This window comes from Nerophis lumbriciformis, linkage group LG20, assembly GCF_033978685.3.
Source record: "Nerophis lumbriciformis linkage group LG20, RoL_Nlum_v2.1, whole genome shotgun sequence".
NCBI classification, from domain to species: domain Eukaryota; kingdom Metazoa; phylum Chordata; class Actinopteri; order Syngnathiformes; family Syngnathidae; genus Nerophis; species Nerophis lumbriciformis.
Window position 1 is genome coordinate 30,077,933 of NC_084567.2, and position 13,955 is coordinate 30,091,887.

At 35.8% G+C, this 13,955-nt stretch overlaps 1 protein-coding gene across 1 annotated transcript in view; it reads left to right on the plus strand.

The window, feature by feature from the left end:
- The first annotated feature begins 10,053 nt into the window (after positions 1-10,053).
- tmc2a (transmembrane channel-like 2a) overlaps positions 10,054-13,955 on the plus strand; it is a 39,604-nt gene continuing 35,702 nt past the window's right edge. The window contains exon 1 of the mRNA XM_061980955.2: positions 10,054-10,087. Coding sequence (XP_061836939.2) covers positions 10,054-10,087 — 34 coding nt within the window. The remainder of the gene's footprint in view (positions 10,088-13,955) is intronic.

Sequence of the window (13,955 nt, forward strand, 5' to 3'; positions counted from 1 at the left end):
AACATTTTAAGTTATTGTACTTGATCAGGATGGAGCAATTAAAGGACGAATGCAATTTTATTGTTATAACAAATTTAGGACCACACATTGAGACGAGTTGAGTTCATGAAAAGTTTTACTGCACATAACCATTACCAATTGTCCCAAACAACAAAGTATTTAAAAAAAAAAAAAAAAATTTAAACAAGATACAGATGTTTTATTTTAATTTTTATTATTTTTCTGTAGGGCAGGGAAAAATAATATTTTAGAGGTAAGCCAAAGAAAGTTTAAAAAAAATTAAATACAAATACATACAGTGGGGTGCAGGGACCCCAAACAGTAGTTGTTATTGGTTCCATTCGTACACATACACGTGGGCCCATAATAATAACGCTGTACAATGTTTGTCTAATCTTGAACGAGTTTGTGCTGAAAACAAAATATTGTTGTACTTGATACAAGAAAGATAATCCATCCATTTCAATTTCAGTTGTTTTTCAATTTAAATGAGTTTATTTCAAAATTAGGCTGTGCATTTCAATTAGTGTATATTATTAGTCAAAGTATTTAAATTTTATTTGGCATATTTTCAATTTGTGTATTCCATGGTCAATTAGTGTATTTCAAACGGTCCGTACATTTCAGTTAGTGTATTTCAATTAGACTGTATTTAAGATAGTGTTTTTCAATTAGTTAGGGTATTTCAATTCCAAATACTGTATTTCAATTTGAATTGTGTATTTAGATTTGTTAGTGTATCTCAATTAGTACATCTAAATTAGTTAGTGTACAAACACTGTTTCCATGAGTTGGGAAATTGTGTTAGATGTAAATATAAACGGAATATAATGATTTGCAAATCATTTTCAACCCATATTCAATTGAATGCACTACAAAGACAACATATTTGATGTTCAAACTGATAAACTTTTTTTTTTTTTGCAAATAATCATTAACTTTAGATTTTGATGCCAGTAACACGTGACAAAGAAGTTGGGAAAGGTGGCAATAAATACTGATAAAGTTGAGGAATGCTCATCAAACACTTATTTGGAACATCCCACAGGTGTGCAGGCTAATTGGGAACAGGTGGGTGCCATGATTGGGTATAAAAACAGCTTCCCAAAAAATGCTCAGTCTTTCACAAGAAAGGATGGGGCGAGGTACACCCCTTTGTCCACAACTGCGTGAGCAAATAGTCAAACAGTTTAAGAACAACGTTTCTCAAAGTGCAATTGCAAGAAATTTAGGGATTTCAACATCTACGGTCCATAATATCATCAAAAGGTTCAGAGAATCTGGAGAAATCACTGCACAAAAGCGGCATGGCCGGAAACCAACATTGAATGACCGTGACCTTCGATCCCTCAGACGGCACTGTATCAAAAACCGACATCAATCTCTAAAGGATATCACCACATGGGCTCAGGAACACTTCAGAAAACCACTGTCACTAAATACAGTTGGTCGCTACATCTGTAAGTGCAAGTTAAAGCTCTACTATGCAAAATGAAAGCCATTTATCAACAACATCCAGAAACGCCGTCGGCTTCTCTGGGCTCGATATCATCTAAGATGGACTCATGCAAAGTGGAAAAGTGTTCTGTGGTCTGACCAGTCCACATTTCAAATTGTTTTGGAAATATTCGACATCGTGTCATCCGGACCAAAGGGGAAGTGAACCATCCAGACTGTTATCGACGCAAAGTTCAAAAGCCAGCATCTGTGATGGTATGGGGGTGCATTAGTGCCCAAGACATGGGTAACTTACACATCTGTGAAGGCACCATTAATGCTGAAAGGTACATACAATTTTTTGAACAACATATGCTGCCATCCAAGCGCCGTCTTTTTCATGGACGCCCCTGCTTATTTCAACAAGACCGTGCCAAGCCACATTCAGCACGTGTTACAACAGCGTGGCTTCGTAAAAAAAAGAGTGCGGGTACTTTCCTGGCCCGCCTGCAGTCCAGACCTGTCTCCCATCGAAAATGTGTGGCGCATTATGAAGCGTAAAATACGACAGCGGAGACCCCGTACTGTTGAATGACTGAAGCTCTACATAAAACAAGAATGGGAAAGAATTCCACTTTCAAAGCTTCAACAATTAGTTTCCTCAGTTCCCAATTGTTTATTGAGTGTTGTTAAAAGAAAAGGTGATGTAACACAGTGGTGAACATGCCCTTTCCCAACTTCTTTGGCACGTGTTGCAGCCATGACATTCTAAGTTAATTATTATTTGCAAAAAAAAAAATAAAGTTTATGAGTTTGAACATCAAATATCTTGTCTTTGTAGTGCATTCAATTGAATATGGGTTGAAAAAGATTTGCAAATCATTGTATTCAGTTTATATTTACATCTACCAAAATTTCCCAACTCATATGGAAACGGGGTTTGTATATCAATTTCAATTAATTGGTGTATTTCAATTAGCTTATTTCAATTAGGCAATGTATTTAATTTCCATCCATCCATCCATTGTCCACTGCTTATGCCTCTCGGGGTTGCGGGAGTGGCTGGAGTCTATCCCAGCTGCATTTGGACGGAAGGCGGGGGTCCACCCTGGACATCCCCCAGACAACATAGCTCTTAGGGTCATTGGGACACTCAAACTTCTCTACTACGATAAGGTGGTAGCTCAATTAATGCATTTCAAGTTAACTTAGTGTATTTCAATCAGACTATGTCTTTCAATGTCATTGTATTTCCTGATCTGATTAAAATATATCCTTAAGTGTAAAATGTCCAAATAGAGCATGCTGTCAAACCCTCAAATAGTAAATTACTTGACGATAGGTCCATAAAGGACGATGACCAATATGATCAGTTATTGACCTGTGCTGTAAACCTTATAAAATGTTATTGAGCACATTTTAAATTCAGTTGTAATTAGTTTCATGAGCCAAACATCACATCCTGTCAAAGCATCTTTTGCAGCTGTTGAGTGAATTTACTTGTGAAATGTCGCCCTCTGCTGGATGCATTGACGTAGCACCAGATAGTGCCGTATGGAGGAAGAAATAAAATGTTTTTTTCCAAATATGACAATTATTGGGTCTACTTAAAATCGTAATTCTTACTGATTCACGGTGAGTTTTACTTCCCAGAGAAGTGTTTGTGGTCTATAATGATAGTATCAGTGTGCTTGAAATACAAAACTCAAAACCAGTGACGTTGTGTAAATCGTAAATAAAATGAATGATTTGCAAATATTTTTCAACCTATATTCAATTGAATAGACTGCAAAGACAAGATATTTAATGTTCGAACTGAGAAACTTATTTTTTTTTTTGGTTGCAAATACTCATTAACTTAGAATTTAATAGGGGCAACACATTGCAAAAAAGTTGGCACAGGGGCATTTTTACCACTGTGTTACATGGCCTTTCCTTTTAACAACACTCAGTAAACGTTTGGGAACTGATGAGATCAATTTTTGAAGCTTTTCAGGTGGAATTCTTTCCCATTCTTGCTTGATGTACAGCTTAAGTTGTTCAACGGTCTCCCTTGTGGTATTTTAGGCTTCATAATGCACTTTAAATTTTCAATGGGAGACAGGTCTGGACTACAGGCAGGCCAGTCTAGTACCTGCACTCTTTTACTATGAAGCCATGCTTTTGTAACACGTGGCTTGGCATTGTCTTGCTGAAATAAGCAGGGGCGTCCATGAGAATGTTGCTTGGATGGCAACATATGTTGCTCCAAAACCTGTATGTACCTTTCAGCATTAATGGTGCCTTCACAGATGTGTAAGTTACCCATGCCTTGGGCACTAATACACCCCCATACCATCACAGATGCTGGCTTTTCAACTTTGCGCCAAAAACAATCCGGATGGTTCTTTTCCTCTTTGGTCCGGAGGACACGACGTCCACAGTTTCCAAAAACAATTTGAAATGTGGACCTCGTCAGAACACAGAACACTTTTCCACTTTGCATCAGTCCATCTTAGATGAGCTCGGGCCCAGCGAAGCCGGCAGCGTTTCTGGGTGTTGTTGAAAAATGGCTTTGTCTTTGCATAGTAGAGTTTTAACTTGCACTTACAGATGTAGCGACCAACTGTAGTTACTGACAGTGGGTTTCTGAAGTGTTCCTGTTCCATTTTGTTGTTATTTACCATTTACACATCGTGTCAACTTCACCGGTTTTGGGGTGTGTAAGTCATATCTGCAATACAGTGAATATCCCTAAATGAATCGTTCCTCCAGGTGCATGCAAACAGACGTTTACCTCATGCGTGCACGTGCACATGTGTTGAAACAGGATCAGCTGCAGTGAGCGTGCGCGATCCCGGGTCACGTTTCCTCACCATGACAACACATTCAGACACACCAATGAAGTTCTGAGTATTGCCCGATATCAAAGTATCGATTCCAGGATGGTGTCCGTGATATCAGCGTGACCTCCCAATGAGAGCGAGGAGCATTCGACATTGAGCTCTCAACTTGATGTGTCTTAATGTGTCAGAAAGTGACCTTTACTATTACTACCGCACACACATCTGTTTTTGAATCGATATCAGCCTGATAAAATCTATATTTTTCACGTTTGAATTATGAAATCGTAACAATTAAGAGGTCATTGCACTCCTCACTACACTGCACTGCATTACCAATATTCAGGGGCGTCACTAGCTTTTAAGGACAGGGGGGGCCTTAGCCCCCAGGAGATGCACAGGATGCGAGCGAACGTTACGCGCAAGCACAAAACTTCACAAACGGCAAACAAAGACTTAGAAATGATTCATTGTTATTATTATTATTTTTAAAAAATGCACGTGACGAAATGAAATGCTCCTCGGGGCGATGGCTTGTAACCATTTTTTTTCTTTTTATGTATTTATTCATTTTACATTTTATATTAAATCTCTTGGTTTTTCCTCCCTCTGAAAATCCTATGAAATGTTTAACAAGCCATCCTATAATAATACAACAGCTATTAATGTAACAATACAATAAAACAAATATATTTAATGATGTTTTTTTCATTATTTTAACAATAGGCTAATGTACATTACTTTATATAGATTCTACAAGAAACACAAAACTTAAAAACTAAATTATTTACAATTGCACACACAAGGTTTCGTGCAGCTTCACTCATTGTAAAGGAAGATAATGTGCTTCGTACACCTGCAGGACCGCAAGCAAGGTCGCAGAGAAAATGCGGACTGGCATTTGAGTGATGTGGGCATTTTCTATATGAACAAGTGGAATGGATTGGATCCCGCGCACTAAAGGGGCTCTCTACCTTACGCTACGAAGTGAAGTGAAGTTAAGTGAATTACATTTATATAGCGCTTTTTCTTAAGTGACTCAAAGCGCTTTACATAGTGAAACCCAATATCTAAGTTACATTTAAACCAGTGTGGGTGGCACTGGGAGAAGGTGGGTAAAGTGTCTTGCCCAAGGACACAACGGCAGTGACTAGGATGGCGGAAGCGGGGATCGAACCTGGAACCCTCAAGTTGCTGGCACGGCCGCTCTACCAACCGAGCTATACCGCCAGGTGAGGGGAAACTGAGTGAATAATAACAGGTTATATGATTTATTTATGTATCATATTCGGGCCACTTTATAATGAATATGAATTTGTAAAAAAAAAAAAAAAAAAAAAAAAAATATATATATATATATATATATATATATATATATATATATATATATATATATATATATATATATATATATATATATATATATATATATATATATATATATATATATATATATATAAAACACCAAATTAGGGGCTTGAGCCCCCCTAAAATAGGCCTAACAACGCCAATGCCAATATTGCCGAGTTTGCGTTTTAAGATGTTGTCCCGAGTAGTAAACCAGCTTTGGTTTTAAATATTACTGAAACTATTTTTCTAATAGGCAAACAAGGGGATTTAGCTACAGTATTTAGAAACCCTAATCGTCATTAAATCTTAAAGTGGCTGGCCTTTCTCTCTCTGTTTGTGTGTGTGTGTGTTCTGGCAATGCATACTTAATAGGGACATCGCTCTGTTTACACAGTCACCTTTAGGGGACCTCTGATGGTATGGGGACCAAAAAACAGGTCCCCTAAAGCAGTGGTCCCCAACCTTTTGTAGCTGCAGACCGGTCAACGCTTGAAAATTTGTCCCACGGACTGGGGGTGGGGGTTGTATATATATGTATATATATGTATATATACCGTATTTTTCGGACTATAAGTCGCAGTTTTTTTCATAGTGCGACTTATATATGTTTTTTTCCTTTTTTATTATGCATTTTTGGCAGGTGCGACTTATACTCCGAAAAATACGGTGTATATATATATATATATATATATATATATATATATATTTTTTTTCTTCTTCTTTTTTTTTGTCATAAAGTAATACAATCATGTGTGCTTACGGACTGTATCCCTGCAGACTGTATTGATCTATATTGATATATGATGTATATATTGTGTTTTTTATGTTAATAAAAAAAATAAAAAAAAATAAAAAAAAATATATATATATATATGCATCCAGGGACCGGGGGTGGGGGTTGTATATATATATATATATATGTATAAATATATATATATATATATATATATATGTATATATACCGTATTTTTCGGACTATAAGTCGCAGTTTTTTTCATAGTTTGGCCGGGCTCCAGTGCGACTTATATATGTTTTTTTCCTTTTTTATTATGCATTTTTGGCAGGTGCGACTTATATTCCGGTGCGACTTATACTCCGAAAAATACAGTATATATATATATATATATATATATATATATATATATATATATATTTTTTTTTTTCTTCTTCTTTTTTTTTGTCATAAAGAAATACAATCATGTGTGCTTACGGACTGTATCCCTGCAGACTGTATTGATCTATATTGATATATGATGTATATATTGTGTTTTTTATGTTGATTTAATAAAATGTTTTATATATATATATATATATATATATATATATATATATATATATATACTGTATAAATATATATATATATATATATATATATATATATATATATATATATTTATATTTATTTATTTTTTCTTGTGCGGCCCGGTGGTTGGGGACCACTGCCCTAAAGGGAAACCTTTGTAAATGATAGTCAGATCCATTCTGAAGATGCCTAAGTGATTTTTAAGTTTTTTTAAGCTTTAAACATTACCTTAAAGTATGATTCACATTCAGAATGTTCCACCCTTCTATATATGCTAGTTGGAGTTGCAGACAACTTCATTACTGCTAAATAGCAGTTTTCAGTAATGTCACAGAAGATGCAGGATTTGCTTGAACATTTAAGTGGTTAAACTTCCCATAAGAGGACAGCTGTAGTGCTGTATTCTGACCATCATGTCATATTTAATTTCAACTTTTTTTTTTTTTTAAATGGTCCTCAGTAGTCACGTACAAATTTGTGTGAATTATGCAAATTTTTTAAAATTTGTCCCCATGAACCATATTAACTCTTTTTTTCCCCAGGGTCCCCAGTAAGAATGATCAGCACATTACTTCATCGATCCAGAGATTTAAAGACGTGTATGAGCTAACTGGGCAGTGGCCATTTTACCTCATTTTTTCTATGCCTCCACAACCTGTAGAAAGGGTGGTCCCCACATATGATGATCAAAAATTGGTCCCCATTCCAAATGATAACCAGTGTGTGTGTGTGTGTGTGTGTGTGTGTGTGTGTGTGTGTGTGTGTGGTCTTCAAGAAGTAGGAGTCTTTGCAACACTTTAGTTAATAGTCTTCTTTGGCAATGTAAACCAGCGGTTCCCGAACTTTTTTTCATGAACCACCTCAGAAAATACATGGTTCTCCTAAAGCCACCATAAAGACATTAAAACACAGTAGTGTAGTAGGCCTAAGTATTAATTAAAACAAGGCAGAGGTTTTATTTACCAAGTATATTACATTTTTTGGGTCACTGTTTGAACAGTAACACTGTGTTGGAATATAGGATAACACTGAACTTAAATCAAGAGATTATTTGGCGTACCGCGAAATGTTAAGGCATACCACAAGATACTTAACGTTCAAACTGGAAAACTGTTATTTTTTGCAAACATGAGCTCATTTAGAATTTGATGCCCGCAACATGTTTCAAAAAAGCTGGCACAAGTGGCAAAAAAGACTGAGAAAGTTGAGGAATGCTCATCAAACACTTACTTAGAACATCCCACAGTTGAACAGGCTAATTGGGAACAGGTGGGTGCCAGGATTGGGTGTAAAAGCAGCTTCCATGAAATGCTCAGTCATTCACTAACAAGGATGAGGCGAGGGTCACCACTTTGTCAACAAAAGCGTGAGCAAATTGTCGAATAATTTAAGAACAACATTTCTCAACCAGCTATTGCAAGGAATTTAGGGATTTCACCATCCACGGTCCGTAATATCATCAAAAGATTCAGAGAATCTGGAGAAATCACTGCACGTAACATTGAACGCCCGTGACCTTCGGTCTCTCAAGCAGTACTGCATCAAAAACCGACATCAGTGTGTAAAGGATATCACCACATAGGCTCAGGAACACTTCAGAAAACCACTGTCAGTAACTACAGTTGGTCGCTACATCTGTAAGTGCAAGTTAAAACTCTACTATGCAAAGCCAAAGCCGGTTATCAACAGCACCCAGAAACGCTGCCGCTTTCGCTGGGCTCGAGCTCATCTAAGATGGACTGATGCAAAGTGTAAAAGTGTTCTGTGGTCTGACAAGTGCACATTTCAAATTGTTTTTGGAAACTGGAAACTACTCAGTGGCCTCGTGGTTAGAGTGTCCGCCCTAAGATCGGTAGGTTGTGAGTTCAAACCCCGGCCGAGTCATACCAAAGACTATAAAAATGGGACCCATTACCTCCCTGCTTGGCACTCAGCATCAAGGATTGGAACTGGGGGTTAAATCACCAAAAAATTATTCCCGGGCGCGGCCACAGCTGCTGCCCACTGCTCCCCTCACCTCCCAGGGGGTCATCAAGGGTGATGGGTCAAATGCAGACACCTAGTGTGTGTGTGACAATCATTGGTACTTTAACTTTTAACTTTTTAACTTTAACTTTACAAAGAGAAAAATAACAATCCGGATTGTTATAGGCGCAAAGTTCAAAAGCCAGCATCTGTGATGGTATGGGGTGTATTAGTGCCCAAGACATGGGTAACTTACACATCTGTGAAGGCACCATTAATGCTGAAAGGTACATACAGCTTTTGGAGCAACATATGTTGCCATCCAAGCAACGTTATCGTGGACGCCCCTGCTTATTTCAGCAAGGCAATGCCAAACTATGTGTTACAACAGCATGGCTTCATAGTAAAAGAGTGCGGGTACTAGACTGGCCTGCCTGTAGTCCAGACCTGTCTCCCATTGAAAATGTGTGACGCATTATGAAGCCTAAAATACCACAACGGAGACCCCCGGACTGTTGAACAACTTAAGCTGTACATCAAGCAAGAATGGGAAAGAATTCCACCTGAAAAGCTTTAATAATTGGTCTCCTCAGTTCCCAAACGTTTACTGAGTGTTGTTAAAAGGAAAGGCCATGTAACACAGTGGTAAAAATGCCCCTGTGCCAACTTTTTTGCAATGTGATGCTGCCATTAAATTCTAAGTCAATGATTATTTGCAGAAAAAAATTAAGTTTCTCAGTTCGAACGGTAAGTATCTTGTCTTTGCAGTCTATTCAATTGAATATAAGTTGAAAAGGATTTGCAAATCATTGTATTCTGTTTTTATTTACGAATTACACAACGTGCCAACTTCACTGGTTTTGGGGTTTGTAGATTGGAATCATTCTATTAACTAATTTTGTATATGTCAGTAAACATTTACATGAGTAATCTGCTGCCTTGTTAAAACACACTGTCTGCATATTTAAAAAAAAGAAAAAAGAAAAAAAAAGCATAGATCCAGGAATCTTCCTGTGGGTGGCGTCACGTGCAGTCGTCGTCATGGTGACTATTACTATCATTAATTAATGGTACTGTGAGATGCTTGAGTTGGTTCTGGCAGGCGGCCTACAGAAGGAGCCAAGCAAACAACTTCTAGTTTGACTCAGACGACGACGTGACTTGTCCTTCTCCATCATGCCCAGAAAGAAGACTCTGTCAGCAGACGAAGGTGAGCTTGATGGCGATGTTTGCTGATAAACGCTGAATAAGCAGAAAATCATGAATTATATACAGAAAGTGTACATGTGTCATTTATGCAGTTTGTTTTTTAATATTAAACTTACACACTAAAAAATGTTGGGTTAAAAAATAACCACATTTTAACCCAACTGCGGGTTCAGAAAGGGACGAACCCCTTATTTGAGTTATTTTAACTCAACAGTTTGGGTTAATTTGTTCAATCCAACTTTTGCGTTGAATTATTTAACGAAAACGTTGAGTTGTGTTAACTTAATGTTGGGTTAATCCCAACCAAACTATTACATTGAATTATTTAACCCAAAAGTTGAGTTATGCTAACTCAATGTTTGTTGATTAATAACCCAACTATTGGGTTGAATTTATTTAACATAAAAGCTGAGTTATGCTCACTCTAGTGTTGGGTTATTCCAAACCCAACTATTGAGTTGCGCAATTTAGCGCTTCTTGACTCAATTGTTGGTTGTAAATTATAAATATTACTGCTGGTTTGTCTTACTCCTGATCAAAATTATTTTTATTCCATTAAAATGTCACTCAAATCAAGATTTGAGTGACATTTTTTTTTAACAAGAATTGCCGCTCATCGTAGTTCTATACAGCAGTGTTTTTCAACCACTGTACCGCGGCACACTAGTGTGCCGTGAGATACAGTCTAGTGTGCCGTGGGAGATTATCTAATTTCACCTATTTGGGTTAAAAATATTTTTTGCAAACCAGTAATTATAGTCTGCAAATGATGTGTTGTTGTTGAGTGTCGGTGCTGTCTAGAGCTCGGCAGAGTAACCGTGTAATACCCTTCCATATCAGTAGGTGGCAGCCGGTAGCTAATTGCGTTGTAGATGTCGAAAACAGTGGGAGGCAGGGTGCAGGTAAAAAGGTGTCTAATGCTTAAACCAAAAATAAACAAAAGGTGAGTGCCCCTAAGAAAAGGAATTGAAGCTTAGGGAAGGCTATACTGAACGAAACTAAAACTGAACTGGCTACAAAGTAAACAAAAACAGAATGCTGGACGACAGCAAAGACTTACTGTGGAGCAAAGACGACGTTCACAATGTACATCCGAACATGACATGCCAATCAACAATGTCCCCACAAAGGAGGATAAAAACAACTGAAATATTCTTGATTGCTAAAACAAAGTAAATGTGGGAAATATCACTCAAAGGAAGACATGAAACTGCTACACGAAAATACCAACAAAAGAGAAAAAGCCACCAAAATAGGAGCGCAAGACAAGAACTAAAACACTACACACAGGAAAACAGCAAAAAAGTCAAACTACGTCACGGGGTGATGTGACAGGTGGTGACAGTACACCTACTTTGAGACAAGAGCTATAGTCATGCATGCTTGGTTATGCTTTAAAGTCATATCCAACAATTGCGATAACGACTTTTTACTGTCAACTGAGTTTCGTTTTTTTAACGATTTCTGCTGGTGGTGTGCCTCCGCATTTTTTCAACGCAGAAAATGTGCCTTGGCTCAAAAAAGGTTGAAAAACACTGCTATACAGCATGCTCAAATATTGTCATGTACATAAGATGTGTGATTGTAAATACTGTTAATGAAATTAATCCATAATAAAATTCCCTTAAAAAAAGTAACTTTTTAATAAAAAAAAAAAAAAGCCTTTTACCCAAAAATGCGTAACTCATTGAAAAACAACACAAAAATGGTTAATAATTTTGAAAACCCAGAAATTGGGTTAAAATAATACCCTTATAACCCAAAAAATGGATTGCTCTTCACAAAGATAACTCCAAAATGTAACCCAACATAATAAATTATTTTTATTTAATTACAATATACTCAAATCAAGATATGAGTGACATTTTTTTTCAACAAGAATTGCCGCTCATTGTAGTTCTATACAGCATGCTCAAATATTTTCATGCACATAAGATGTGTGATTATAAATACTGTTAATGAGATTAATCCATAATAAAATTCCCTTAAAAAAAAGTAACTTTTTAATAAAAAAAAAAAAAAGCATTTTACCCAAAAATGTGTAACTCATTGAAAAACACCACAGAAATGGTTCATAATTTTGAAAACCCAGAAATTGGGTTAAAATAATACCCTTATAACCCAAAAAATGGATTGCTCTTCTTAAAGATAACTCCAAAATGTAACCCAACATAAAAAATTATTTTTATATCATTAAAATATACTCAAATCAAGATATGAGTGACATTTTTTTTAACAAGAATTGCCGCTCATTGTAGTTCTATACAGCATGCTCAAATATTTTCATGTACATAAGATGTGTGATTGTAAATACTGTTAAGGAGATTAATCCATAATAAAATTCCTTTAAAAAAAGTAACTTTTTATTAAAAAATAAAAGCCTTTTATCCAAAAATGCGCAACTCATTGAAAAACAACACAAAAATGGTTCATAATTTTGAAAACCCAGAAAATGGGTTAAAAATAATACCCTTATAACCCAAAAAATGGATTGCTCTTCATAAAGATAACTCCAAAATGTAACCCAACATAATAAATTATTTTTATTTCATTAAAATATATTTAAATCAAGATGAGTGACAATTTTTTAACAAGAATTGCCGCTCATCGTAGTTCTATACAGCATGCTCAAATATTTTCATGTACATAAGATGTGTGATTGTAAATACTGTTAATGAGATTAATCCATAATAAAATTCCCTTAAAAAAAGTAACTTTTTAATAAAAAAAAAAGCCTTTTACCCAAAAATGCGCAACTCATTGAAAAACAACACAAAAATGGTTCATAATTTTGAAAACCCAGAAATTGAGTTAAAATAATACCCTTATAACCCAATAAATGGATTGCTCTTCATAAAGATAACTCCAAAATGTAACCCAACATAATAAATTATTTTAATTTCATTAAAATATACTCAAATCAAGATAGGAGTGACATTTTTTTTTAACAAGAATTGCCGCTCATCGTAGTTCTATACAGCATGCTCAAAATATTTTCATGTACATAAGATGTGTGATTATAAATACTGTTAATGAGATTAATCCATAATAAAATCCCCTTAAAAAAGTAACTTTTTAATTTAAAAAAAAAAGCCTTTTACCTAAAATGCGTAACTCATTGAAAAACAACACAAAAATGGTTCATAATTTTGAAAACCCAGAAATTGAGTTAAAATAATACCCTTATAACCCAAAAATGTATTGCTTTTTATAAAGATAACTCCAAAATGTAACCCAACATAATAAATTATTTTTATTTCATTAAAATATACTCAAATCAAGATATGAGTGATATTTTTTTAACAAGAATTATCGCTCATCGTAGTTCTATACAGCATGCTCAAATATTTTCATGTACATAAGATGTGTGATTGTAAATACTGTTAATGAGATTAATCCATAATAAAATTCCCTTAAAAAAAGTAACTTTTTAATAAATAAAAAAAGCCTTTTACCCAAAAATGCGTAACTCATTGAAAAACAACACAAAAATGGTTCATAATTTTGAAAACCCAGAAAATGGGTTAAAATAATACCCTTATAACCTAAAAAATGGATTGCTCTTCATAAAGATAACTCCAAAATGTAACCCAACACTAGCAACTCATGTGAAGTGAAGTGAATTATATTTATATAGCACTTTTCTCTAGTGACTCAAAGTGCTTTACATAGTGAAACCGAATATCTAAGTTACATTTAAACCAGTGTGGGTGGCACTGGGAACAGGTGGGTAAAGTGTCTTGCCCAAGGACACAACAGCAGTGACTAGGATGGCGGAAGCGGGGATCGAACCTGCAACCCTCAAGTTGCTGGCACGGCCGCTCTACCAACCGAGCTATACCTCCCTGTAACTCATGAATTGGGTTATC